The sequence below is a fragment of the Aythya marila genome, assembly GCF_965140915.1.
Source record: "Aythya marila genome assembly, chromosome: 5".
Taxonomy (NCBI): domain Eukaryota; kingdom Metazoa; phylum Chordata; class Aves; order Anseriformes; family Anatidae; genus Aythya; species Aythya marila.
Genome location: NC_139046.1, coordinates 28,311,499 through 28,338,889, shown reverse-complemented (window position 1 = coordinate 28,338,889; position 27,391 = coordinate 28,311,499). Strand labels below are relative to the sequence as shown.

General features: G+C 34.2%; 1 protein-coding gene across 3 annotated transcripts in view; it reads left to right on the top strand.

Moving 5' to 3' along the window:
* CEP128 (centrosomal protein 128) overlaps positions 1-22,096 on the top strand; it is a 109,848-nt gene extending 87,752 nt beyond the window's left edge. For all 3 annotated transcript variants that reach the window (XM_082760814.1, XM_082760812.1, XM_082760813.1), the window contains exons 20-24: positions 145-168; positions 10,512-10,589; positions 12,662-12,775; positions 16,695-16,803; positions 21,858-22,096. In XM_082760814.1, the coding sequence (XP_082616940.1) occupies positions 145-168; positions 10,512-10,589; positions 12,662-12,775; positions 16,695-16,803; positions 21,858-21,964 (432 nt within the window). In that variant the 3' untranslated portion in view covers positions 21,965-22,096. The remainder of the gene's footprint in view (positions 1-144; positions 169-10,511; positions 10,590-12,661; positions 12,776-16,694; positions 16,804-21,857) is intronic.
* The last annotated feature ends 5,295 nt before the right edge of the window (positions 22,097-27,391 follow it).

Below are 27,391 nucleotides of genomic sequence, written 5' to 3'. Positions count from 1 at the left end.
AGTGGCATTTTAAGTGACATTTTAACAAAATCATTGCACATCATACAAACTGCAAAAAAAAATATAAAAATAAATCATGCTTTTTTACCATATATTGCATTTATGTTCTTTACTTTCTAACCACAACTTGTATTTTATTTGTAGGAGCGAATTACGTCCTTAGAAATGGTAAGTTTCTTAAATTCTTTTTCAAACCAATCACAATGAGATTACTGATGATCAAAAATGTGGTTTTTATGTACTTTTATTTTTTTTAAAAAAAGGTGCCATCTGGGTTTTTAACTATAATTTTAAGAAAATGAAGACACATGGTAGTTTTATATTGTACCTTCCAGTGGAGGCTTCGCTACAGTGTTTTCACTGCTTTATGAGCAATAGCTATATCAAATAAAATGTAAGGTTGTATTTTTCTGTATAGTTCAGTCCGCATCCCTAGGAAGAGAAATGTGGTACATTTGAGCCATACTGAGGATGTTTTTCTTCAACATAGTTGAGAAATTAAACTATTTGCCAAATAGTTGAGGTATATGTGATAGATATAATCACTCCAGTGACTTGTGTGTACATTTCACTGGACGTGCAGACAGAGTCAGTGCCCACATTACCACTGGAACCAAAAGCATGGAGGAATATCATTTTAAAATAATAAATTTGAAGGACAAAAGCCTTAATGTATGTACGTGCCATGAATGCAGCTGGATCGATTATCCACATGACTCAAGCTAGGAAGTCTACCAGGTGGACTAGATAGGATGGGTCTGCTTTTTTTTTTTCTTTTGTAGACAACTCCAATAAGACATCATATGATAGTATATGTAAGAACTATAGTTTCTTTTTATTGGAAACTCAGAAAATTTCACGTAAAGATACCAGTACTGAGACAATGTAAGTCTGCAAATATAGACTTCTAAAATTTGCTTGTGCTAATTATTTCATCCTCCCTGATAACTGTTGTCTTTGAAAACTGCTTCGGATCTCAAAAATGTATTTGAAATGTATTGAATATGGTAAAAACAAACAAACAAACAAACAACAACAAACAAACAACTTGCATTCACACATAAAAGGCCCTTTGTAAATCAGAGTGCAGTGTTGGAACTCCTGCCTTGTTGGAATAGGGAATTAATGCTCAAAGTCAGAGGCCTGGCACTTTGCATAGTGCTGTGTGACTGTAAATTGTTGCCAGGACATTAGTTCTGTTCAGAAGCATCTCTTAATCATGGTTTGCTTACATGACAACTAGTCAGGCATGTATCCACTGCCATCCATTTCTCACGAACCATGAGTCAAGCTGCCTGCAAATGCCATGCGCTTTCTGCTCCTAAAGCCCAGTTTTGGCACAGGCAGAGGGTAATTGCTTGCAAATAGCAAAATTTCATGCAAATCCAATGTGTGTTCAGTGATGATGTTTATTTCTATTTTTTCTGAAGTCTTTCTTCTTTTTTTATACTTTTAATCTCCTCTATTTAGTACTAAATCTTCCTGATATTTTTGTTTGTTTGTTTCAAGTTACTGTTCAGATAGAAGAGGTAGAGGATTATTATCAGTAAAATATCATTTTCATATTGCAAACTGAGAGGTAACATCTGAGAGCAGGTTTTTAATACTAGATCCTAGAACTTGAAGTCAATCAATTCTTTCATTATTGCTGACATAGGACGATGTGTAATGTTAAACACTTAGACTTCAGGCAAGAAAGGTATGGTTGTCCCTAAGGCTGTTGAATACTCCCAAGGCACTGATTTTACTTTTGCTGTAAAGTTCCTTTATTATGCCAGGCAAATCACTTGTGATTTAAAAATCTGAACAATTCACTTGTTCAGATTTTTAAAGTACTGTTCAATTAATTGCATTTAAATGTTACATAGCTATTAATGAGTAATTTTCCTGATTACTGTAGTAATCAGTTATGTAGTCTGATATTTTGCAAGAATCAGTATGATTTCTCTACAGGTAAAGTGTAATTTAGTAAAGTGTATCTTTTTGGGTGTAGCTTCATTCTTGCATATAGAATTTAGTCCTATTTTATTTACATATAAAGCTGTATGATTTTACTGGAAAAAAGGTCTATATTGTGTTCTCAGGTGTTTTTACAATGGGAAATGTATCTACTCCTCATAATTAACACACTGCTACCGTGTGGTGCTTTTGACTTCAGTGGGTTTCTACATCAGAGTCTTGTGGGAATATGTGAGAATAAACTGCAAGTCAGATTCTTCTGCCTTAGTAGTACTAAAAATACTGGGAAATTGAATTTGAAATCAACCAGTTATTCCAGTGAACATATGTATTATGTATTCTTTGATCAGTAAGACAGCTTGCATTTTTGGTAGAGAACCCAAAACTGAGGATATCACTTGCATAAACTATTTGGATCAGACTTTTATGGACATTATTCAGCTTTTTATTACAAAGTCATAAATTTAGGATAACTCCAGTAATGTTCTAAGTATTCTTCAGTATTGTTTTTTTAATATAAATTTCCTTTCCAGTATGAACAGTTGTGTGTTTTGGTTTACCTTGTGTTTTATATTCATGAAAATAAGGTTTTGAATACCAGTAAAGCAAATTTGTTTGGACACACTCAGCAATGTGAAAGCTACCAGATTCTTCTACTGTAGTAGCAGGCTCAACGTTGCATCAGTTTTCTGATTTATCACCCATTTTAAAAGAAGAACAGGAAGGCTGGCTGTCCCCAGTGCATTTCCAAGGAGATTATGGACTGCCTGATGCTCTTCACATTAGGGCTCTTTATTTTTTCTTTTCTCTCTCTCTCTCAATGTGCCTTCCATCAATAAGCACACTGTACAATTTGCTCTTGGAACTATTTCATGGTTGTCACACTTTGCATGCATGGATGTTTAAGACATTTTAAATCTAAGAGTTAATACTTTCTTCTGTTCTCGGTTTGCTTCTGTTGTGTCTTGCCAAGACTACCATTACATCAAAGGCCTTCTGGTCCTCCCAGAACACAGCAGCACTTTGATCTTATACAAACGCCTGGGAGAGGAGCAGCACTCTGAGATCCTCCATCCTGCCTGCCTCTCCCTTTCCTTTCCTTTCATCAGTGAGCCAGTGTGTCACTTCCTTTTGCTGGGGGTAGAGAATGTTCCCAAAGTTCCCCAATTCCTTCTTCTACTCACTTCCACCAAGTAACTTTTGCTGCCTGATTGCACTCATAGCCAGGTGTGTTTTTTGTTTTTTGTTTTTTTTTCTCCTGGCACTCACCTTCCTCTTCTTCCTTGCTGCTGTCTGCAGCAGCAGTGTAGTGTCTGCAGTAAGAAAGCATTTCTTGATGTCCAGATGAAACCCCCAGTGTTTCAGTTTATGCCCATTGCCTCTTGTCCTATCACTGAACACCACTGAAGAGAGCCTGATTTTGTCTTTTTTACATACTCCCATCAGGTATTTATACACATTGATGAGATTCCTCCTGAGCCTTCTCTTCTCCAGGCTGAACAATCCCAGTTCTCTCAGCTCAGTCCTTTAAACAAGGTTAGTTGCTCTTCGTTGGACTCTCTTCAGTATGTCCATGTCTCTTTTGTTCTGGGAAGCCCAAAACCAGACCCAGCACTGCAGATGTGTCTTAACAGCCATCAGTATAGGGGAAGGATCAACTCCTTTATTTAAGAGGTGTGTGAACATGGCAGTAAAGGACATTGTTTAGTGATGGGACTGAATAGGTCAGCTGATGGTTGAACTTGCTGATTTTGAAGGTCTTCTCCGACCTAAATGACTCCCATTCCATCTCGTCCTTTGACCTGCTGGCAATGCTCCTCCTAACACAGCCCTTACATTCTCTAGGCAGAAAGCTTCTTTTGGTATTGTGAAGATAGTATAACATGTTCAATAAGTTGCAAATATTGAACATTTTTGCCAGATTTTGATAAGCCAAAATAATCCTGGTTTTCTGTTAGAGAAAGTTGAAATCTCAGTATAAATCTTTATTACAAGAGACTGATTTTTTTAGATATCATAAATTATTTCTTAGTTTACCTAGGAATATTAATATACAGTGGTCATCACTAAAGATTTTTTTAATGTAGTGTGAATATATATGCATATAAGTGTAATTTTAAAGAGGAATCCTGTTTCTTCCACTTAAAAATGCTGACCTTTCGTCGAGGGAGGGTGCATCTATGAATTCTTTCACAGAATATAGGATGCTTATAGTGTGATAAGATAAAGATATATGTGCTATAGCATGCATTTTCTCACTTAATTTATCACAAAAGTTGAAGATGTTTGACAACAAATTGTCTTGTTTACTAGAATGTTTCTAATGCGCTGCAAAGTCCTTCATTTTAGATTTAAATTTTGTATTCTGTCAAATTATAACCTTAGAAACACAGAAATTAGAACTATTAATGCTACTATAGTGGTTTTTACTTTTTGAATGTCATGCAGGTTTTGATTATAGTGGGGAAATCTATAAGTTAAATTCCTATTTTTTTTCCTACTCTGACACTAATTTGTTCTGAAACCTTGGTTAAATCACTTCTCTTTGCATTCAAATTTTTTTCAGCTATAAATGTGAACAATATTTTTTGTTCATGGAGACTGTGAATTAATTTTGGTAATGTTTTCTGAAAGGCTTAGTGAAATATTATTAGTGTACGAAAAAAAGTTAATATAAATTACATATAAAGATTTTTAGCCTGAAAAGCTTCAGAAATCTGATGTTAGCATTATGAATGACAAGGAAGTCTTTATACCTTTTACAAATCTGTGCCCGCTAACTTTGTATTATGCGCTCTGCCTCATACGTTATATTTCTTTTGATATCCTGTAATTATTTCTGGATATCTTTGATCAAAATCTTAGTAAACGATAAAGAAGAGATTCTTAAAATTTAGTTCTGTGTACCCCAGTAGTACTAAGAGCTCTAGCTGATGATTTACAGAGAGCTGGCTTGCCAGAAGACTTTACTACCTCCTCCACATTTCCAGCTCAAACAACAAAAAGTTGTTTGATGCATATGTGCATCAACTGAAAAATTGTGAAATACTTATCTAATATTTTTCCATATAAACAATTCTGTAGTTACCATAGGGATGGGATGTTAAGTGATAACGTTGTGCGAAAAGAGACGGTCCATGTCACTGTGAATGTTAAGCATCCATGAAACTCTGTTAATTAAAATGTTCTCCACCCTATACAAAATCATCTAGAGTCTGAATTAAAAGTTCAGTTACTATGACATTTGCAATGCTTTGTTAACAAAGGTTTTCTGTTTTTCATTAGTACAAGTGCAATAGTTGCTTAAAAAAATCTTACTAGCTTGAACGTCAATGAAACAATATTGTTTAATAAAAGTCAATTGAACTTGTATATTGTATAACTCAGGTTTATATGTATTGTTTATTTCATAAATGTAAATTGATTTCTTAATGTGATGAAATCATCAAAACAATGCTATAATTGAGAAGCGGTATAAGCGGAATATAATGATATACAATATTTATATTGTTTTCTCTTAAAGTTTCCTCCACATGGAAGATGTACTAGGTCACAGAATGTCCCATTGAGAGTGGAATTTGCCTGGTATATGAAGGTCAACAAAGAAACTCAGGCCTCTTAAATAGAACCACACACTGTTAAAAGAAGAGCTTATCATGCATCAATCTAGTTCTGGAGATGGAAGCTGACAATGCATAGTTCTGCAGAGATTAACAAGGAAAGCAAAGATACCTTTAAAAATGCTGGATACATCCTATTCTTGCTATTTAGGTATTCAACATGCTAAGTCAATTTAAAAATGTCATCATAGGTCACCTTTAAGATTACATCCTTCATCTGAATTATGTGTAACTCCCTGATGTAATGCATTGCAGTCAGTTAAAATTATAGTTGCATTTAATCTTTTTATGGATATTCTTTGGAGATTAGCTAATGGTTACTTAAGTCAGCTCTAATTTACAAAAATATCTGTGCTATACAGATAGCCATTTGTTTTTACGTACCTCAGAAAAGAGCACCATATGTGAAAGTCAGTGAAGTTTGGTTTCTGTTTTATGTGTTTTCAGTCTATTTAATATAGAGACAAAATTTAAGAGAACTATACACAAACCTGCTTTGATTTCTGTGAATTTAGCATTGAAGCTTCAAGACTAAAAATAATATGTGTATGTGATCTCAGTTTAGATCTGTCCCTTGAGATAGTGTGAAACTGTCTATCAACAAGAATACATCAATATAGGAGGATTAACTGTTCAGATGCAGTCTGAACATCAAAGTGTTCATATGAAGTCGTTGAAAATGAGTAATTTGTTTTATCATTTTCTGAAAACATAGAACACCCCTTTTCAAAGTAAATCGTCTTTATTTTAAAAACATGAAGATTAATAGCACTCACTCTATGGAGGAGTCTGCTCTTAAGTAAAATACTATGAATACAGCATTACTCAGTACAATTGGTGTTTCTTCCTCTTATCAGTTCCATCAGTACCTTCTGTTCCCTGTTAAATAACGAGCAGACAGATGCGATTGCTCTCTTTAGGATTATTTGTATGCATTATGGCATATAGCTTTCCTGTTTCTTGGAAAAAAGTTAACAGTACTTAAATGCCCTCTGTGTCAGGTGCTTCCAACATCCTTTTTCACATTTTATCTTGTGTGTCTAAATCCATCTCTCTTAATAGAATAGAGTGTAGTCATTAATGATACAAGCGTGGCATTTGATCCATGTTGTAGAGGTTGCTGTGCATTTCACTAAATTACCAGACCAATTTCTGTGGGGCAGCTAAAAGCTTTTTCATCATCTTTCCCTCACATTTTTCAACATACTATTTTCCTTCCTTCTTCTTTATTGACGTTTCCCTAGGGAACTTTTGCTTTTTATTTTTTCTGTTTTTATTTGTACATCACCACAATTTTCTTGGTTAGTTTTATGAAAAGAGAATACATTTCTGTCTCTGAATATACTAGTGTATATTGTCCTATTCAAATCACTTCACAAACTGCTCAGAAAACTTAAGACAATTTTAGAATGTAATAGCAACCAAATTACAACAATGACCCAAATATAAAGCTTAAGGAAGAGTGTATGTTACAGGATAGGCAAATGTTTTGTTTCCTATTCATTCATTTGGTCAGATTCCAGCCATTCAAAGCTCAGAGACTTCCGGACAGAGATGTAGTTTCTATGCATTTGGAATCCTTTCCTGAGGTTTCTCATTCATGCACTGACCCGAATTCTGCTTAAATTGTGTGACTTGTGATTTTAAGCAAATTGGTCATTTCTCCCCTCAGGCATCTGTTGTCTTTTCTGAAGAGTCCTGCTCCATTGAATGATTGTATTTAGTCATTCCTCATGTGAAAGAAGCATTCCATGGCTTTGGTTGATCTTCTAGCCCTTCTCTGAGCTTTCCCCATTCTAACTGTTCCTCTTCATATGAGCTTCCCACTGCTGCACTCAGTAGGCAAGATGCAAACTTGCTGTGGAGTCATACTTCTGAGTAGTTGTGTTCTCTGGCTTGTTTTTTTCCTTTCCTAATTATGTCCTGTGTTGATTTAGCTTTTCTAATTGTTATTGAGCACTGAATTAGCAGATGCTTGGAACTGCATGTTGTTTACCTCATGATCTCATTCCTGCTCAGTAATTGTTAGCTCAGAAACCATCATTTTGTGTGTGGAGTTAGGATTACATTTCATGAAGCCAAAAAAACTGTCAGAAATCCAAGAAGCCTATATCAACCCTTATCCACATGCTTTTTGATAAGACAAAGAAACTAAGGACTGAGTATGCATATAACCCAAAGGTTGGTCTTCTGCTTTCAAGAACATTCCATAACGTAACAATAGCTTTAAACGACACAAGCTAAGGCACAGCTAAAATTTTTCACAAGTAGTATGTGACATAGATGGGATATGTTTAGGAGATACTTGGAGAGAAGAAATGATGAGCACCTTCCTTCATTTACAGTGTGTGTTGATATGAGGTCTTGTCACTGGAATTTAGAGAAAGAATTGGCAAATGGGATGGCTTAAGGTGTGGGCATACACTTAAGACCTGAGTTCCTTTTATGATGAGAACAGATTACAGGTCTTTATTAAAAAAAAAAAATAAATTTTTGGAGTTGGAAAACTGCTATAACTTGAATATACTTCATAGCATCATGAGAAGCCATGACGTTAAATTTGTCTTGTGTCCCCTACAACTTTATTTCAATTCTGTATGACATCTCAAATGTCTGTTTTCCAGCAGTTCACTCCTTCAGCAAATGTGTTAGGTAATATATACCATAAGCTTAAAGTAGTTATAGCTTAATTTGGTGCTGGACCAAGAAAAGAGCTGGTGTTTTGTTACAATTCTTGTATTGTTTCCTGCGAGGAAGGGGTTTATTTCTGAAGGAGTGGGAGAGTTTTTGCTCTTCAGAATCAAAAACTTCATGGGCATGTATCTGTGTGATAGCAGGATGACTGCTGATTGTTGTGAATCAATATTTTGATCCACATATAGTTAAGTTTGCATTTAATGAGACCAGGTGTAGGTTTGATTGCTTAGAGTCTATTGTCTCTCATATATTTCTCAGCCTCAGAAGCATGCATGCAGACCAGGGGCTACTCAGGAAAGAAGCAGCAAACATTACAATTCATCATAAATTAATGTAGTGGAAAATCAATGCTTTGATGAACATAAGGCCACTGTAAATGAAGCATGAAATATGAATGACTACTGCTTTACTGTGGTAAAAGTGAAATGGTTGATACTTAGAAGAGGGAAACATTAGTGAGTGATAGATACCTCTAGGCAATTGTATTTTGAAGTTGAGAGGTATAGTAACATTTGGAAAAAAAAAAAAGTATTTTATAGCTATAAAAAATTCTATGCTATAATCTGTGAAAAACACTGTAAACACTATATGTAGGCCTCCTGCCTGACTGCACGCTGGAAATATGAAGAAGAATCCATTTTATACATTCATTATTAATGTATATCTGTAAGTTCTATAATTCTTTTCTGGTAAACAACCATATATGTTACAGGAAAAAATAATACTTTTCTCCTAATAAATCTTTGTAGATGAGTTTTGTAAGTTTTTTTTTTTTTTTTCTTTTAATAATAATAAAAAAAGCTTGATAGCAAATTAAATTGCACATTAAAATACAAGATTTCTTATGATGATAAATTTTAGTTTGATCTAACTACAGCTAGCCAAATGCAAAATCTACTAACACCTCATGCAGCTGTTGAGACAGAACGCACTATTTTCTTGTTACAAGTTAATAAACTTTATTAGTTCTGACTGAATTTTGCAAAACTGATTGGACCTACTTTCTTCTCTGGAGATCAGCCCAAGTATGCACCTTCCTGTCATTACAGGATTTTGTCAGTATTTGTCATCATCAGATGTCAACCTTGCAATTAAGGACTTGTTCGTACTGGGTGTCCTCAGTGCTTCCCACGGCAGGAAGTGGTTTACTTGTCTTCCAGGCATATCTCCGTATATGCAGTCTTACATAATTCCTGTACAATTTTTAAAATTAAGACTTAAAATCTAACAAAATTAATGCTTTAGTATAAAAGAAAAGCTCTTTGTGTTTTAGCATTATACCTAGATTATCTCCACCTTATTTTCCACATTTCTATTCTATTCTCTTTTCTATTTTCTTGTTCTCACTAAATGACTAAGGCATCTTTGTTTTACTCTGTTTCACTTTTGACAACTCTTCCTCTGTTTCCTCAAATGTAAAATATCCTTGCTGGGCAATCCTTTTTCCCCCATTTTGTACGCTCTCCACATACTATTCCTCTCAAAGCAGCAAGTTTCAAGAGCTTCTTGGTCAACCATCTGTCAAAATTCTTTCCTCTTACCTGTGGTGACAATGTTCTTATTCTTCAAGCACCATTGGCTGGAATGTTTTCCTGCTTCATTGTACGTTGTGTGAAGAGCAGAAGTTATTCAGAAAAAAAGAGCTATATTTGAAACTTCATCTTAAGTAAGATAAGACAGGAGTATATCTGTTTTTTCTCCAGTTTTCTTCCATTCCTAGAGCAGAAAGAATTTAGCAGTGGGATGAGAGCAAAGTAATTGTTAATTGTTAACCAGATGATTGTTTTATAGGAATAGATCCTAATATCATTGTCTGCCAGTACAGGTTTTTTCCTAATTAAACTAAATAATTGGAGAAGCAGAGAAATCACTGTCTCATGTTCGCTAGCCCATTTGGTCTATTGGGCCTGAGTATTGGTTTCAGGTTCAGTTTTGTGAGGTGCAAATGAATCCCATTTGGTCTGAAACTTGATCTTCATTTTTAATAGGAAGCGTATTTCTTACAACCTTAAAAACAATGTTAGGAATTTTTAGGAAAGAAACATGCAACAAGACAGACAACATGATTGCTTCTAAATTGATGGTGTATCAGACATAAGAATGTTCAAAGGCATGAAACTTCAACCGTATGAGGAAAAACTGTATGACGCTTCGATTTCTTCTTTTCTTTCTTTCTTTTTTTTTTTTTTGTTTGTTTGTTTGTTTTGATGTTTTCTCTTGTGTTCTCTTCATTAGAGTACTCGAGTTGCTTTAGACCATCTGGAGTCTGTTCCTGAGAAACTAAGCCTGTTAGAAGATTTCAAAGATACTGCAGTGAGAAATATTTTACTTAACTCTTTTTCAATAGTTCTAAATTATTTTGGTTAATTAATGTCCTCCCCATATGTATAGATAAATGAGTTAATTAGATATATAAAATTACATATGACAAAAACATACAGTAAGCCTTTGTTGTTGTTGTTAATATAGCTTTATTGATGTCATTAATTTAGTCCTAGTTAGTACCACTGCTGGGGTGTTCCATATGGTAAGCAAACATTGAGTATTGAGTGTAAAAGGTCAGGGCCTAACGCAGAGTATGCGTGTTGAGTGTTGAATTCTGATATTCATTGTTTAATGTTCAAAATACTGTAATAAAATAAATTCTACCAGTTTTTTCAACATTTAAAGTAATGAGTGAAAATAGATGAGCTTTACAGATGCTTTTTTTAATTATCATTTTTAAACACAATTTTTGTTTACAAATGTCAAATCTGCTCTCTCAGTATCACTGTTGGTGGAACTTATTGACAGTAGCAGTGAGGTACTGTCAAGAGCATATAGTCTTAAATTAGGTAGTGGCTGAGTGGCTTAACCACTGCATTATCATTGCTTCCCATGAATGAAGTCAGTAGTTTACTAAAAGAGAATTTGGGTTCTCATTGGACAAAATAAATTTTAAATCAATATTAAATCATAGATAAAAACATAACATTTTGCATTTCATTTGCTGTGCAGAGTTTCTCCTCCTCATATATTCACAAGCCTTTCAAAACACTTGTTTGGAACATTGTTTATTCAAAATGTTCTTGCATGAGGTCATGTGTTAAGACAGAGCAGATTCAGACCTTGTTTTATGGTGTAAAAATAAACTTAAATTGGTATAACTTCAATTATATATTCATATATATATATTCAATATATTCAATATGGTGTAAACTATATATTCAATATGGTGTAAACTTCAATATGGTGTAACTTCAATTTCATGTTTCCAAGTATCCCCAGAAGAGGTTGACATTTGTCTTCTGTTTCTGATGGTTCTGCTTTGCTGTAGGAAAAATTCTGCTCTAAGCTAGGCAGAAGCGTGAATGTGGAGTTCCTGCAATCTCCTTCACAGTTTCACTCTTTACTTGAAGTTACTATGAAATTATGTTGTCATTTTCTAGTTTGCCTTAGTTATCACTTAGCCAGCATTTATGAGAATGGAACCCAAATTCTCTGTTTTAAATTGAGCTCTGTTCCTCTCCCGTAAATTTTTAAGTTTTCTAAAGACTGCTTTCTTAACATGAGACCCTGCCAACAAGTGTATGTTGTTTAGTAAGTAATTTATCATTTATGCATTTATTATTCAAGGAAAGTAGGCTTTATACCTTAGTTGTGAGAATTATGTCAGTTTTGAACTTCCATTAATTCTATTTGAAGTAATGCATTGGAATATTTTGTACGATAGGAAAAATGTTCTAGAGCCTGTTAAAAAGCTATATAACAATGTCCTATGGTAGTATGATACATATCTAGCATATTTTATTCTGAAGTGGTATTCATGAATGAAGTATTTCAAAGCCATTCATGGCTTTCCAGAGTTAGCAAGCTGTTTCATTTTTTTTTCCATTGGAAGTGTAAGGAAACAAAGTAAATCTTCATCTGAAAATGCCTCACAAGTTGTGGGGTAGCTGTATTCATTCAAGTGAGTCCTTAGCTGCTTGTGAGAAGCATTATGTTTTCTTGTTCTGAAATACTGCTTTAGTCCATATCCTTGGACTTTTTTCTTGAAACATCTGTTTCTGAAGAATTGCAATTAATTTTTTTCCATTACACAATTCTTTGTTAGAAGCTATGTTAATAATAAATTTTAGAAAGAGTTACAAGATATCATTTACCAGTTAAGGATGAGGCATTAAAATGTTCGCATTTTAACGTGCATTCATTTTAACATTACTCTTCTGTACAGAACATCATGCTTTCATATGAGCCCTGTACTTCAGCTTCTAAAAGTTTGTGATTCATTTGTTCATTGCTGTATGGAAAACTCTGGGTGATACCAGTACTTACCATAGCCAGCCAACATTTACTAACCCTTTTTCACATTACAAAATCATTTAAATGTTTCAATACGTTTCTAGGAGTCCCACTGCCGAAGGGAAAAGATTGAGGAAAGGTATACAAAGTATAAAGAAATTGTGAGTTCTCTGCAGCAGCAGCTGGAAGATTCAAAACAAAGAATCCAACAATTCAAGGTATGTGTGTGTATTCCACTTTTGTTTTGTGATTACTTTCACTCAGCAATCTGAGCTTACTTAAAGTAATATTATCTCATAGTATTAACACAGACTAAATCATACATGAATGTTTCTTTGTCCTGGAATGGCAGAGTTTTATGTAGCTACTATGGCTGGTGTAAAATTTGGTGACAGAAGTGTCTTCATTATCAAGTGAAAATTCCCCCCCCCCCCCCCCCCCAAAAAAAAATCTTAAAAAATCCATGGAAAAGCTATCCTGTGTCTTACTATACTCTAGTGTTTACTTATGCCACTGCTTTGTCAAATTTCTTCTATGGAAATTTTTGGCTTGGTTTGTTCTCTTTTCCCTTGTCCTTTCACATAGAAGGTAAATACTGAAATCTGTTTCCCGCCTTAAAGGGAATATTAATTTTTTAGATTGCATGTAATGATTTTTCACTAGTTTATTTTTGCATTCTTTACAAATGATCATGTCCATTCCATACATTAACAAAACTGAGGCAAACAGAGAAGTGATTTGCAAAACGTCACTCATCTGACTAATAGCAGGGTTAAGCTTAATTTCCTAACTCCCTGAAATACAAATCCAGAGCTCTTAATTTAGAACCATTGCCTGGAAAAAGTCCACCTTTCCAGTTGTTAACATGCTTTCTTTCTGTTCGTATTAGCTTGTTCCTTATCATATTACTTCATATTACTGCGTGTCCTTATGATAGCACCTTACTTTAGGACAACTACATTTTCTTATGCTGCAGAACTAGGCAGTGATTCAAATAAATGACCAGAACTGAAGAATTGTGCTAGTGTTTCTGCTACTGCAATGAATCAAGATTCATTGGCAATGTATTTTCAGGTGTGTCTCTAAGCAGCTGAGCTCAAAATCTAGGATCGAGTACCATTTTCAAAAAACTTCAAGCTGTTTGTGTCCCCCACCTCAGCAGCAGTATTTGATCTGTGAAATGTTGACCTACTTACCTTAGGTCTTCTAAAAACTAGAAAAGGTAAAACGAAGACAGTGCATTTTAGCTTATTAAGTTGCTGCTGTAAGAAGGTATTGAGCTACTTGAGATAGCCATGTTGTTTTTTCAGTAGGAAAGAAACAGGGCAGATTCGCTTTCAGACTATTGCTACTGATAATCTTCAATTTCTGGAATTTGTTTTGCCTTCACACACGACTTACTAATTCAGTAGCCACTGAAATTTGGAAAATATTGAAAAATCTAAGTGGAATGTAATCAGTTGAGAGTTAGAATATAATATTGCACTAAGCTGACTGAGCTTACAAATCGTGTGATTTGAACTCTGTGTTCAGAATCCGTAAAAGGCTGATTTCAAAACAATATTTCCTCTTTCTTTAGACAAGAGGGAGCATTTAATGGCTTTCTTTTAGTCAGGCCTAATTGGGTTTTTGCATGACATACAGTCTTCTTTGCTGTCACAGCTGTTACAAATAGAACAGAATGTTCAAAAACAAGTAACAGACGGGTGCTAATCTGATTTCAGTGATCAGGCTGGCTTAGTCTAAAAAATCCCTTTTTAATGCTTGCCTTTCTTACCCTCCCTTGGAACTAACTGCATTGTTGTTTCATATTTTTAAAATGTTGATGATTTGTCAGTAAGGAGTCTCTAAAGTTGATTGGTAGTAGCGTATAGTCAAGGACATCAAAGTTCATTCTTTCTGATGGTTTTGTTTCGTGCTCTATACATAATGTAGTGCTTCTGCTGTATAAAGCTGACAATATATTTGGTAGATAAGAAAATAGATGTGTTAAGAAAAGGAGTTTTTGTAAAATATTTTACATTAATTCCACAACTAATTTATCCAAAATTGTTAAACTTTCTCATCAGATGCGATTTCTTCCTAACCTTTCTTGTAGCACACTTCATTCAGCTTGCTTGCAAGCACTAATCTCAGACAGGTATTAACTAATCCCATGTTTTAGCCTCTTTCGTTTTAAGGAGCAAAAATGAAATCACTGTGAAAGTTCTCCTTAAAACAGTTATTAGTCTTCCTTATGATTTGTTTTGTCCCCCCTCAGTCTTTCCAGTTCGCTTTAGCCTTGTCAGGAGTCCATGAGAAATACCTTTTGCTTAGAAGCCTGGGAAAATCATAATTGCTATTTGTATAGGCTAAAACGTAATATTTCCTCTAATAATGGGGGCCAGAGGCTGACAGTGATTTTCAACAAAGAAAGGATAGTAGCTAAAGAAGAAATTGGGGAAAAAGAAGGTAAACACATACAATAATAATAAAATAAGTAATAGAGAATACCAAATAAAGCAAAATCAAAAGGAAAAGTGAGAAGAAACCTAAAGATAAACGTTACAATTGATAGACTTAAATATTTTAGGACAGTTTCCCTGCTACAAACATCTGACCAACAACTATCAAAGGGGAATGGCTTTCAACTAAAAAAGGGTGAATTTAGATTAGACATTAGGAACGTGTTTACTCAGTGTGGTGATGCACTGGCACAGGCTGCCCAGAGAAGCTGTGCATGCCACATCCCTGGAGGTGTTCAAGACCAGATTGGATGGGGCCCTTGGCAACCTGATCTAGTGGGAGGTGTCCCTGCCTATGGCAGGGGATTGGAACTAGGTGATATTGAAGGTCCGTTCCAACATAAACCATCCTATGATCTAGTCAAACATACCTAAATGTAAATAAAATATGTGAGCTACGTTATGAAAGTTGATATTTCTGTAATGAGAAAGGCATTGTGTATTGTGGATGCTGGTAGAAGTGCCTTTTTTCTTTTCTTTTCTTTTTTTTTTTTTTTTTTAAAGCTTTTCTCTAACATAGCATTTCTGGAAGCAGAATGAAAATACTAACATTTTTTTTAATTCTTTTGAAGTTGTTATTATATTATGTACATTTTAGGTATTAAGTCTCTCATCAGCACATAAGGGGATTAATATGTATAATTCCCATTAGTCTAAATAGAAGTAAATCCCTCTTCATTGATGGGACAAAAGATCATTGTATCTCTAAATTAATGTTGAATTTTTATTTTGTTTTCTGTTTGGTTTTCAAATCTTAGTATCAGTATGATAATAAATTGCAAGATGTTTTAACAAAATTCTCCAAGGGTGTTTTTGATAAGAATTCAGTAGCAAAATGGCATGTTTTATGTACTGATGCATTTGTGCATTATTATGTCTTCTCATTTCAAGAAACTGAGTAATTTGGATACCAAGTCAAGCTTTTAATCTTATTTTGGAAGGTAATGGAACTGTGGACTGCTTGCTATATTGTTGATAAAGATTTACAGAGATTTTTGTTTAAATAGCCTTTTAAAAATTATCTTATTTTCTAGCTTATAAACCAAACGACTTTGCTTACCAAAAAGCTATGTTGTATGGGTCTAGATGTAAATACTAATATTGTGATTCAAACTTTATTCAATGGCTAAAAGAAAATAATGAAAAAAACATCTTGAGGTATTTTGTTATGAAAAATCAATGAAGTTAGTTTCTTCAGTGGTGGGCAAAATGTTTAAGTTTTGTTATTACTTACTTGTTGAACTTCAGTAAATTAACGTAGACAGTTCATTGATGAAAAATTCATTATTTCCTGATGTTTGCCATGCCAATATGCCCTGTACTGTGGATGTTATGTAAATAGAGAAGAGAATGTTCTTGCAACTTATAATAGTAACAAAGACTTGCAGTACTCCCAATGCTCTTCTCAAGGCAAAGCAGTTTGCGCTAAGATTTTGTAGTGATGGAGCAGGCATGAAATTCATGACCAAATTAATTTGATCCTAACTGCAATACTTAGTCTGAGAATTCAAAACAGTATTTTCCAGGATGTGTGAAATCACAGCATATACCCATGTATTACTGTGTGCGTTTTGTTAAAGATTACAGCTGTTTAATATAAAGAAGTTTGTTTATTTTTATTTGGCTTCCATAGGATGTCGTAATGGATGCTGACATTTCTGATATACAAGTCGCTGCTCCCTCTTCTAGCTGGCGAACTCAAAACAGTTTTTTGTCCACCTCACTGCTCTCAGAATCAGGTTGTAAGTATTGTTTCAGAGGAAAAAAAAATCACAAGTAATGTATTTCCTCTTTTAACGCTGTTTTACTTGAAAGAGCAAGACATTCTACTTTTTGACAAAAACTGCTAGAACCATCTTAAGAGGCCTGCTGGCCTGCTGTACTTGAGTATTAGATACCAGATGGGTGTCTTTGTTTAAGAAATACTTTACATCACAGTGATACTTTTTTTTTTTAACTGGGTAATAAAATATTTTCTGTTTGTCATCCAAGCCTAGCCCAAAGAAATGGGCTGTACTTGTTTTCTGAATCTCTGCATGAACAATCATACCCATGTAAGTTGTGTATCTTTTCAGGTTCCAAAGACACATCCTCATCCAAAAAGTTCTATCCCACATCTTTCATTTGTACTGGTTAATCTTATGTTTTTGAAGCAGCTTAACAGTAAGAGTTGAATTCACTAATTCTGCTTGTACTTCAAAATTTGTTTTTAACTATTCTTTCCATCTCTTAGTGTACATATAACTTGGTCATAAAAGCTTACAGGATCTCTGATACAGATAGGAACTGCTCACTAAAAGATAGGACATACTAGGTCTTTCTCAAGTAAAGGAACACCCTTCCGTGAGTGTCAGTAATGACTTAGGAAAAATTTATTGAATGTTTTTTTTCAGCACACCAGATATCAGCACATGAATATGAAAAACTTTTCTTCAGAAAGATATCACCTTCCATTTATTTTCAGTAGAGCCAGTTTGCATTCTGGCAACCTTGTGAATGAACCAGTTACGTTCTATGTCATGGAAAGTGCTATTTCAAGCTTCACTGCACTTTCAAACCTCTTTGTCTTGGAATGAGTACACTACTGTACACTACTAATTATCAGCAATAAATCTTGAGTTGATTTGATGAGGTTGAAGCTAATTGGTTTCTTTTCCTCTCAAAATCTGTAGGTTGTGATTAGTATCTTTTTGCAGAGTATACTAAATAATAAAAATAGCAACAAAGCATATGAGTGAAAGCCTCAATCTCTTCTGTACTTCAGGAACAGTTTCCCCCAACTCAGAGTTGTTTTTCCATTTTCCTTAATATCATCCCTGTCAATGTCTACAGCTCAGCCTGGTACGGGTATAGAAAAAAAAAACAAACAAACCATACCTTAAAGGCAAGTTGGACTGTTAGAATAGGTCCAGAGGAGGACCATGAAGACAATCAAGGGGCTGGAGCACCTTTCCTACAAAGAAAGGCTGAGAAGCTGGGGCTGTTCAGCCTGAAGAAGAGAAGGCTCTAGGGTGACCTCATTGTGACTTTTTAGTACTTGAAGGGGGCTTTTAAAAAAGATAGAGAGCGACTTTTTGCTCAATCAAATAGGACAAAGGGGAATGGTTTTAAATTAAAGAAAGGAGATTTAGATTAGAGGTTAGGAGGAAATGCTTAATTCAGATGGTGAGGCACTGGAACAGGTTGCCCAAAGAATCTTTGGTTGCCCCATCCCTGAAAGTGTTCAAGGTCATGTTGGATGAGGCCCTGGGCAATCTGATCTAGTGGGTGGCATCCCTGCCCACAGCATTCAGTCATGGCTAAGAGACTTTTTTCTTGTCTAAAACTTTAAGGAAGGTATTTTCCATATCACAAATGAAGCAGATCTTCATACAGGTATTTCATATTTTCCAATATTTTCCAAATCCTAGAGTTGTGCTGAGAAAGATGTTTGTTTTTTACTTTTTCCTATTCATTTTTAAGGGAAAAGAACTGGTTGTAAATAAATAAATAAATAAATAAATCATTGGAGTTTTAGTTCCTTAATTGCATTCTATTACAAATCCATTTGTCAGATTTTCTGAGGCTAAAACAAGGAAGTAGTCTTAAGATAATTTTTTCTATTTCTGATTTTACATGTATTTGACTGTGATAGGATAAAGGTTTTTAATTTCTCACTTTGATGATTCTTTTCACCTAAGTGCTATTGTATATTTGTTGTACTCAATTTGTAAGTAGGAGAGCAAGTCAGGTGCCTGTTGAAGATATCTCATGTATTTTATAAGTCCTGGTATATTCGTCTAGCTGTCTTTGCAGGAAGGCACAGGTTTCCCATAAGTCCCATCACATCTTTTGAATCCCTTTGTGGATGTTTGTGATACCTTAAGGCATTTGAATTAATCCATAGACATTGGTTAGTGACTGAATGTTTTATGCTGTCCCTGTACTCCACCATTCAAATTTTAAAGTGTATTTTAGAGTTGTTGCAATAGTTCTTCAGTGAAGGTTCTGCAGCGGTATTAATGTCACAAGAAGCTTTTCTTGTAACTGGCACTGAGCAGCAAATGATAAAATCAGCTGCTTCACTCATCTTAGTCACATAAACTCCATGAACTTTTAATTTCAGTGATGATATTAATTAGTTGTAATTTGAGGATTTGACAATGAAGTCAAATTTGAAGTCTTTTGCTTCTAACCTCCTGTAGCTTTTAATAAATCTACCTGTAAGTGTCATCACCTATTTGCTGTGACTAATTCATCTCCTTACTTCTTCAGAAACAGAAGAGTTGTTTTGTTTTTTTTTTTTAATTCAATTTTCAGAGCAGTTTGCAAGCCTTTGTGATCTCTCTTAGACTCATAAAACCTTACAGATTATAGAGTCAATAGGTAGTATTAGGAAGTCTCTTCCCAATTTGTCTCATATAACTTGGAGAGAGCAGATGCATTTAATGTACTTTAAATCTCAGGGGAAACCTGAGATTTAAGTTCCAAATTGGTTGAAGAAAGGGGAGAAAATATGAAAGAATAATTAAGAGAAAAGACAGTCTGCATCCATTTAACGTAAAGTTGCCAATCAGCACAAGGGTGAAAGGAAAAGTAATTAGTACTCTGTTTTATGTCTGGTCTTCATGTTTATAGAAGAAGTTCTTAGAAAGCATGATATTTAACTGACATATTATAATTTATACAAGGAATTGTTCATTAGATATGGTTTGCAGTCTACGTTATTATCAGATCAAATGGTTAGTATAAAATTTTACTATTTGTTGTTATCTAAAGAATAATACTCAGAAATTGTTTTTCATGGCCACTGTGCTTTTCTTCAGTTTTACAGCACAAAGGTCCCAAGAGTTACAGATGCTTTACATGAGCTTTGTGAATTGGTTCCTCTCTCTCTTCGTACAGTTCATCACTTCAAGGTTTTAACATGGATCTTTTCCCAGCAGCCATATGGCTTTCTGGCTTTCTGGTGTTATTGGGAATTAATGTTCCAGGGCTTCGTAAACTATGACATTATGGAAAAGAAAATAGCCACCAGTTTTCCCAACTTCTGTATCTAGGATCACAGTCTTCTCTGACCCTTTGGACCTGGTGTTAAACAACACTCTTGTTTAAACATGGTATATAGTAGGAATGATATCATGGCTGAATAAAAACAAGTTGCTGTAAATGTTGATTTTTATTGTCATGACAATTAACTCCTGCAATGTATGCTGATGTCTCTCTTTATCCCTCTATGTATACTTTTTCATAAGCTCTTAAGACAATTTGAATTGACATTTATAACTAACTAACTTAATTAAAATTAAGAAGACATAATGTCATAATACTGTAAGACTCCATTCTAGAACAATACCTTCCAGTGTTGCACAATGGTAAGAACCTGGAATAACTGGAAACTGCAAAATGCAAATTCATTTAGAGTAGCAATGAATTTTGTATATGATTTTTCTTTTTTCTTTACTTTGAATACTGATCACAGGAGGTACTGTTGAAAGAGCGTATAGTAGTATAGTTCCAAACAAATACTTAAAACTACGATGAAAAATGTTAACTCGTTGTTTTACTAATGTCTGGGGCACAGTGGTGTTATTTTCTTCCTGGACGTGGAAACATATGACTCCTCCTAATTAAAGTATAAGGACTATAAACTTGCTTCCTATTAAATAACTAACTTTTGGTTATATACAGCTATGGTTTTATGGGAGTATTCAGAAATAGCACTCCCGGTATTTATAATAAAGAATCAAGAAGAACCACTTTTCTTACATTCTTATAACATAAGGAAAGAATGGCATATTGTAGAAATAGATATCTACTTTCTCCCCCTTAATTTCTGCTTTTTTTCTAATAATTGATTGTTGTTTGGATATTTGGAATCTTTTCCTCCGTCATTTTATGATAAGATGATACATCAGTTCATATTGTCCAGGTTTTGATACAATGTAACGTATTTAAAAATAAGCATTGTGTATTCACCCAGCTGTAAAAATATATATATATCTGCATGGTATGGCATCCTATGAGTACCTATGCAATGTCACTAGTTTACTTTATTCTATGCTATTGAATAAGGTATTTCCTCAGGAATTTTCTGAGTGGTTTGTCTTGCTTTATTTAAACAAAAATGCTAGAAAATTAGATGTTAGTGAAATTATTGAATTTCAGAAAATACAAAAGTTTGTTTCTCTGGCTAGAGCAACGTCTCCTATGAAGACAGACTACAGGAGTTGGGACTGTTCAGCCTTTAGAAGAGGAGGCTCCAAGGAGACCTTCCAGTGGCCTTCCAGTGCCTAAAGGAGGCCTATAGAAAAGCTGGGGAGGGACTCTTTGTCAGAGAGTGGAGTGATAGGACAAGGGGTAACAGCTTTAAACTAAGAGGGTACATTTAGATCAGGTATTATGAAGAAATTCTTTAGTATGAAGGTGGTGAGGCACCAGAACAGGTTGCCCAGATAAGTTGTGGATGCCCCATCCATGGAAATGTCCAAGGCCAGGCTGGAAGGGGCTTTGAGCAACCTGCTCTGGTGGGACCATGGCAGGGTGGTTGGATCAAGGTGATCTTTAAGGTCTGTTCCAACCCCGCTTTATTCTATGATTGAAAATAGCATTAAATTATGTTCCTCTAGAAAAATAAATCTGTTTCTCAATTCATACCATTATTAATATTGAATATTTATTAATATCATATTATAGCTTGTAAAGGATAATATTACATCATGAAACATATTTCAAATAAACATATACATGCTCAGACACCAGAATGTGTTTTTCTAAAGATGCTTAATTACTTTTTTTGTCTGACTCTTATTTTTAGCACATTTGAAAAGAATGGTTCCTTTTGATACAAGTGCCACCAAGGAAGATTCCATTAACGTTGCTGTCAATGAAATGAAGCTGCAAGCAGAAAGAGGGAAGCAGTAGAACATTGTACAAAAATGCAAAAGCTTTCTCTGTGGTAAATTCCATCCCACTCTCATTCTTTTTGAGCAGTAGTAATTTCATCTGCTGTAGGAGGATATACCCTTAATGACTGAGCAGTTGCCAAACCCTTAAGTGGAAGAGCCCCAAGAACAAGTCTAATGGGCTGCTGTTATAATTTATGTAACTTGTGCACCAAAGTTTTTTGGGGACTATGGTATCCTCTTGCATTTGTTTCTGCAGTCCTAAACTGATTTTATTGTATCCCTTAAATATTATGAAATGAAAGAACTGTGATGTTAATCTTTGCTATAAGCGTATTTACCCCTACACAGGAATAGTGTGGATATTTGTTTTTGATAAGATTTAATAACACTATTAATAATCAAAAAAAATATTCAGAAATTACTTCGTCCTGATATTTATTAAAAGAGTCATTATGCACTGTTGTATAGACACATTTATGATTTCAGGTTCTTCAATTTGCAACAATCATTTAAGGAAAAAGCAATAAATATTGAACAAAAATTTCCTCAAAATCAGTGGAACTTGATATGATGATTTCAGGTTCAGCATATGTCACTTGTGTCACTCTTTAGTGCTATTCTTCTGATCAGAATAGATTTGGCAAATCTGACCTTGTGGAGCCTATGGTGAGGCATTTAACAGCACCAGCATTTCACCCATCTGTATGAAGCACATTGAAGGGCACTGCCATGTGGCTGTGAAAATTTTATTAGCAATGTTTAACGATCACTTATTTATTCTGTTTTCTACTCTATTAGAAGAGACATCATACTGAATTTAAAATGTTATGAAAATATGATACTGTACCATTACATTCATTTGGATGTCTCTATTTTAAACAGATAAGGTACAATTCTGCATTACTGTGATCTCAAACAGCACATTGCAGCAGAATCTTTTGCTGTCAGAAGAAATGCTAGTGTTTCTGATGGTCCTGGTTTTATTACCCTTCTTCAGTGCTTCTGGTTGAATCACTACTGATGTGCCTTAAAAAAAACCCTGCCAAATCTATCAGAGTACTGTAGCGACATGAACACCATTACAACAATTCTGGTTTGTATGCTTTTTCATACTTAAGAAGTGTTTCTCTGAAACACTATATTTTTTAGCACTGTAGATGCTCAGGTCATTATGTGCCACCTGGAAATAGGATCTTTTTATCTTTTTAAGTTTCTGAAGAAGTGTTCTGAAGTCCCACTTGACAGACAGAATGTATATGTATTCAGCCTGTTTCAAACAGAACTTCTTGCTGGGAACACTAAAATTGGACAAGAAAATAAGAAAGTTTTGAAGTAATTTTGCTTTTTTTTTTTTTTTTTCTATACAACTTTTTTTTTTTCTAGCATAGTTTAAAACATTTTTTTTTACCTTCTGTATGTGTATAATGCTATGCATTGTAGTGCTGGCATTGGCTTTTTGCAGACTTCTGGCACATCTGTTAATTCAGAAGGTCAGGAAAGCAAAACAGGCACATCCATCTTTTCTGATCTCAACAGCAATGACAAGGCCAGGACAAAAATAAAAACAAATAATCTATTTTGGAGAAGGCAAGACAAACAGAAACCTGTTTGTGTCATGGTCAACAAAGAGTGTAGAAGTCATGAAGCAGTGCTTAACTCAGGCCACAGTTACCATTAACTAAACTTACTTTAAGTGTATCCAACATTTGTAATTTATTCTTTTTTTTTTTTTTTAATTAGATCAGAGCACAGGTGGAAATAGAGTGTTTAAAATATTTTAACTGGTTTGGTGAAATATTAGAAAATTGCAAAATAAAATGTCACCAGCTTGCAGACTTTATGGCACCTAAAAATATGGCTAAAAATATAGAAAGGTAATATTAAAATATACTATACAACAGTAAATCATGCTCTCAAATTACATCATGTTCAAATGAGTCTGATGCATGGATTGCTGATAAGTGTATGCCCAACCCACTTTACTGAAGCTGAAATAGATTTTGAACTAAAGCACCTGTTGGTAAATGAATGGTGGTATAAGAGTCTCAGATGAGAAGCAATATGAAAAATATCATCCTCTCTTTTTCTTAAGTAATTTGTAAAAAATCTGGATATTCGTTGCTCTTACCATTTTATGTATTTATACATTTTTTCCTCACTTGTAACTCAGAAATCTGAAATTTTTCCTTAAAACTACTAATATCACTACTACTTTGTAGCATTTGACAACTACGGATAAGCATTCTGCACTCCCTCACTACTGCATAAAGTATTAATTCATTTTTTAACAAGGCAGGACAGAAATGACTGCTAGGTGAATAAATTCAGTATGTTCAGTGCTTAGTATATTTGCCTGTGGCTGTGTGACTGGGTTTATAGTAGAGTTTTCTTTCCTTTTTTAAAATTTTCTAAAAGGAATAGAAGGGAAGAAACCAAACCACACAAACACACACTCGCACACACACACACACAAAAAGAGGAATTTTTAATGAGGAAGCTTATAGTTTCCAAAGCCAGGAAATTGTTTCTTAAATTTATCCTCTTGGCCTGGCAATCCAGATATCATGTAATATTTGCCTCTCTTCCACCTTTGATAGAGGTTCATATTACGAAGGAATTTTGTTTCCTTTTTACTGAAGGCTAAAGTTCCATTCATGACATTATATGAAACTGTCCCTTTGTGGTTTAAGAAATAATATTTTTTCCATATTGGACTGAAATAATATTCCTCTGACCAGTTTCAGTTTTTTAAAGTAGAAAACCAGATCATTTTTGTATAAAGCATATAGTATATTTCATATCTTAAAAAATTATTGTCCTTTCTGGTTATCAGAATTGATGTTAACCTGTTCCTTCATTCTTGCCTAAAACAGTAATTTTCAATAATGAAAACAAGTGGTAACCCCAACTAAATTGGTGTTTGATTTTTAATCCAGTCAGTATTTAGTAAATGAGGTAACTTTGTATATATGTACTAATTAATGGATATGACAAGCTAATAGAAGGCATCAGTGTTTTTAATGCTGTCCTGGAATACAGTGGTTCAATATAAGGCTTTCAGAAATGCATCAAATAATTATCACTACAGTAAACTTTAAATTTTGTAATGTCTTTCAGTTTTTTAATTATGTACAGCAGACTTAAAAGTACTTATTTTTAATTACTTTTGAGAAGATAATTGCTAAATATTTAAAAGAATTTATTTTTATTATGTAATTGTTATCCTAAGAAAAAACTTCAAAATAAAAGTAGAAGGAGGCAGTGTCTGTCCCTTGTGCAGTGAAGTGGAGCAGGACTAAATTATGATATAAAACAAAGCATTTTTCTTACATGTCTCAAAATTTTCATAGAAGCCAGTGTTCAGTGATGGTGAAAGTACTCCTTGAATAATTAGACCTCAGCCACATTACTAGTCCTGTTTCAGCTATCTCACCAATATCAATAAAAAAGATAAAATTCCTTAGAACAAAGGAAATACTATTCTTATATTTTCTAAAGTCCATTTTTTTGAGCTAAGGAATTTGCATATCAGTTCATCTCTGGCTTACAAGGCATAGTGTCTTCACTGTATAGCACCGAATGGACTTTTCATGAATGAAAATGCTGATGTTACTATTACAGTAAAGAACTGTGTATTTTTGTAATACAGATACCATTTTTATTGCTGCAAATCAGTAGTTTAAGACCTGAATACATTCTTATACCTATAATACTCAGAATTCATTCATTCTTAGACTTCTGTAGACTACATGTTACAGTGAAATTTTACCATGGTTCTCTAAAACTGCATTACTGACAAATTTATATGTCTCTAAGCCCTACCCCACAGAAGTAATTGATACTGAAGTTAGTGAGAGCTGCAGGTCAGTATCTGGGGTTGCATATAGAGAAAACCTAGTAATACAAGGAATGGGAAGCAGCTTATGATTTAAATTTCAGAACACTTTTGTTCTTGGTGTTTTAATTTAAGAACTGCTTTAGCACGGGTATCTGCATCTATATAAAAGCAATCTTTAAGTAAGATCCCATCTCGGATGAATTATTTTCTTTACATATTAAAATATTTTCCACTCTAGCTCAACTCATGTCAACCTCTTACTGTAAGCATTAGGAGCTGTTAGGAGCTTTCTTTCTTTACTATGTAAAGAACTAAATTAGATTTTAAATCTGAAAAACATATTAGTACTGCATGCAGAAGTACAGCAGGGCAGAATCTGATAACCTTGGTCTTTCAAAAATCTGAACATAATGCCTCTGGGAATGTTGACAACAAAAATGAAAGAGATTACTGTGGTTAAAATACAGCAACTTCCAGTATTTATCATTTGTACTAACAACAATAGCAGTCGTGTTTCCAAAGCTGAAGTTGCAAATCTGCCATTACTTAGCCTGTAGGAATGAGCCTTTTTTTACTTGCCATAATAGTGGTAAAGTCTGAAATATCATATGCCTTCAGAAAATATGCAGTGACAATTTTTTTAAATTTCTCATCATTTTATTTAAGCATCTATGTGGTACTATTTCAAACTAGATAATCTTGGAACCTGATTATAACATGCTTTCATTAAAATATTATATTTAAGTACAGGAACTGTATAAATAAACCTCTATTAAGATTAATTCTGCTATCTTTATTTAGGCAAATGGCTCCTTAGTTGGTGTTTTGCTTGAATAAGTACGGGAATTTTTCCTTTGTTTTATTTTTATATGTTGTCAGACCAGAATTATTTTTATCTTGGACTGTTTTTCTCGTCTGTCATCTACATGTCAGAATACATATCATAATTTCTGCACTTACTCCACATTAACAGTTTGGTAGTTGATATGCTCAGGGGTTAAAGTAATTATGAAGGCACTTGTTGTCTATAACATCTTTTTTCCTGTAAATTCTGCCACTCTTACTTGTTTGCCAGAATAAAGCTTACTTGGTAAACTATTATCAGATCACAAGTCTAATTTTAGAGTTTATCCCACGGGCAAAAGCAAATTTGTCTTACTAGGTTTGCTGAGATTTTTCTAAATGTTATCATTCATTTTACTATCAGTCTGTAGTGGAAAATAGCGGAAGATAAACATTACTGTGGTAATCCTGAAATATTATTAATTCCAGGCAGAAAAAAAAGGCCTAAAAAGGCCTACAGACTAATGCAGATCTGCCTAACTATAGTGTAGAACCACAAACTCTCATATTACAAAGAATTTTTCTTCAGTATGTCAGTATTATTACTGACCCTCAGTATCCTCAGTAGAAACAGTTGTTGATATCTAAAATATTTTTGAGAAGCAATACTAAAATTTGCTAAAGGAGATCACACAGTATCATTCTGCAAATGTGGATTTCTGTGTCATGCACATTGTTAAGTAAGCATTAAACTGGGAAGTCAGCCTTATTTATGTACTGGCATTAGGCTATTCACAGAAACCACCAGTGACCCAGTTTTGG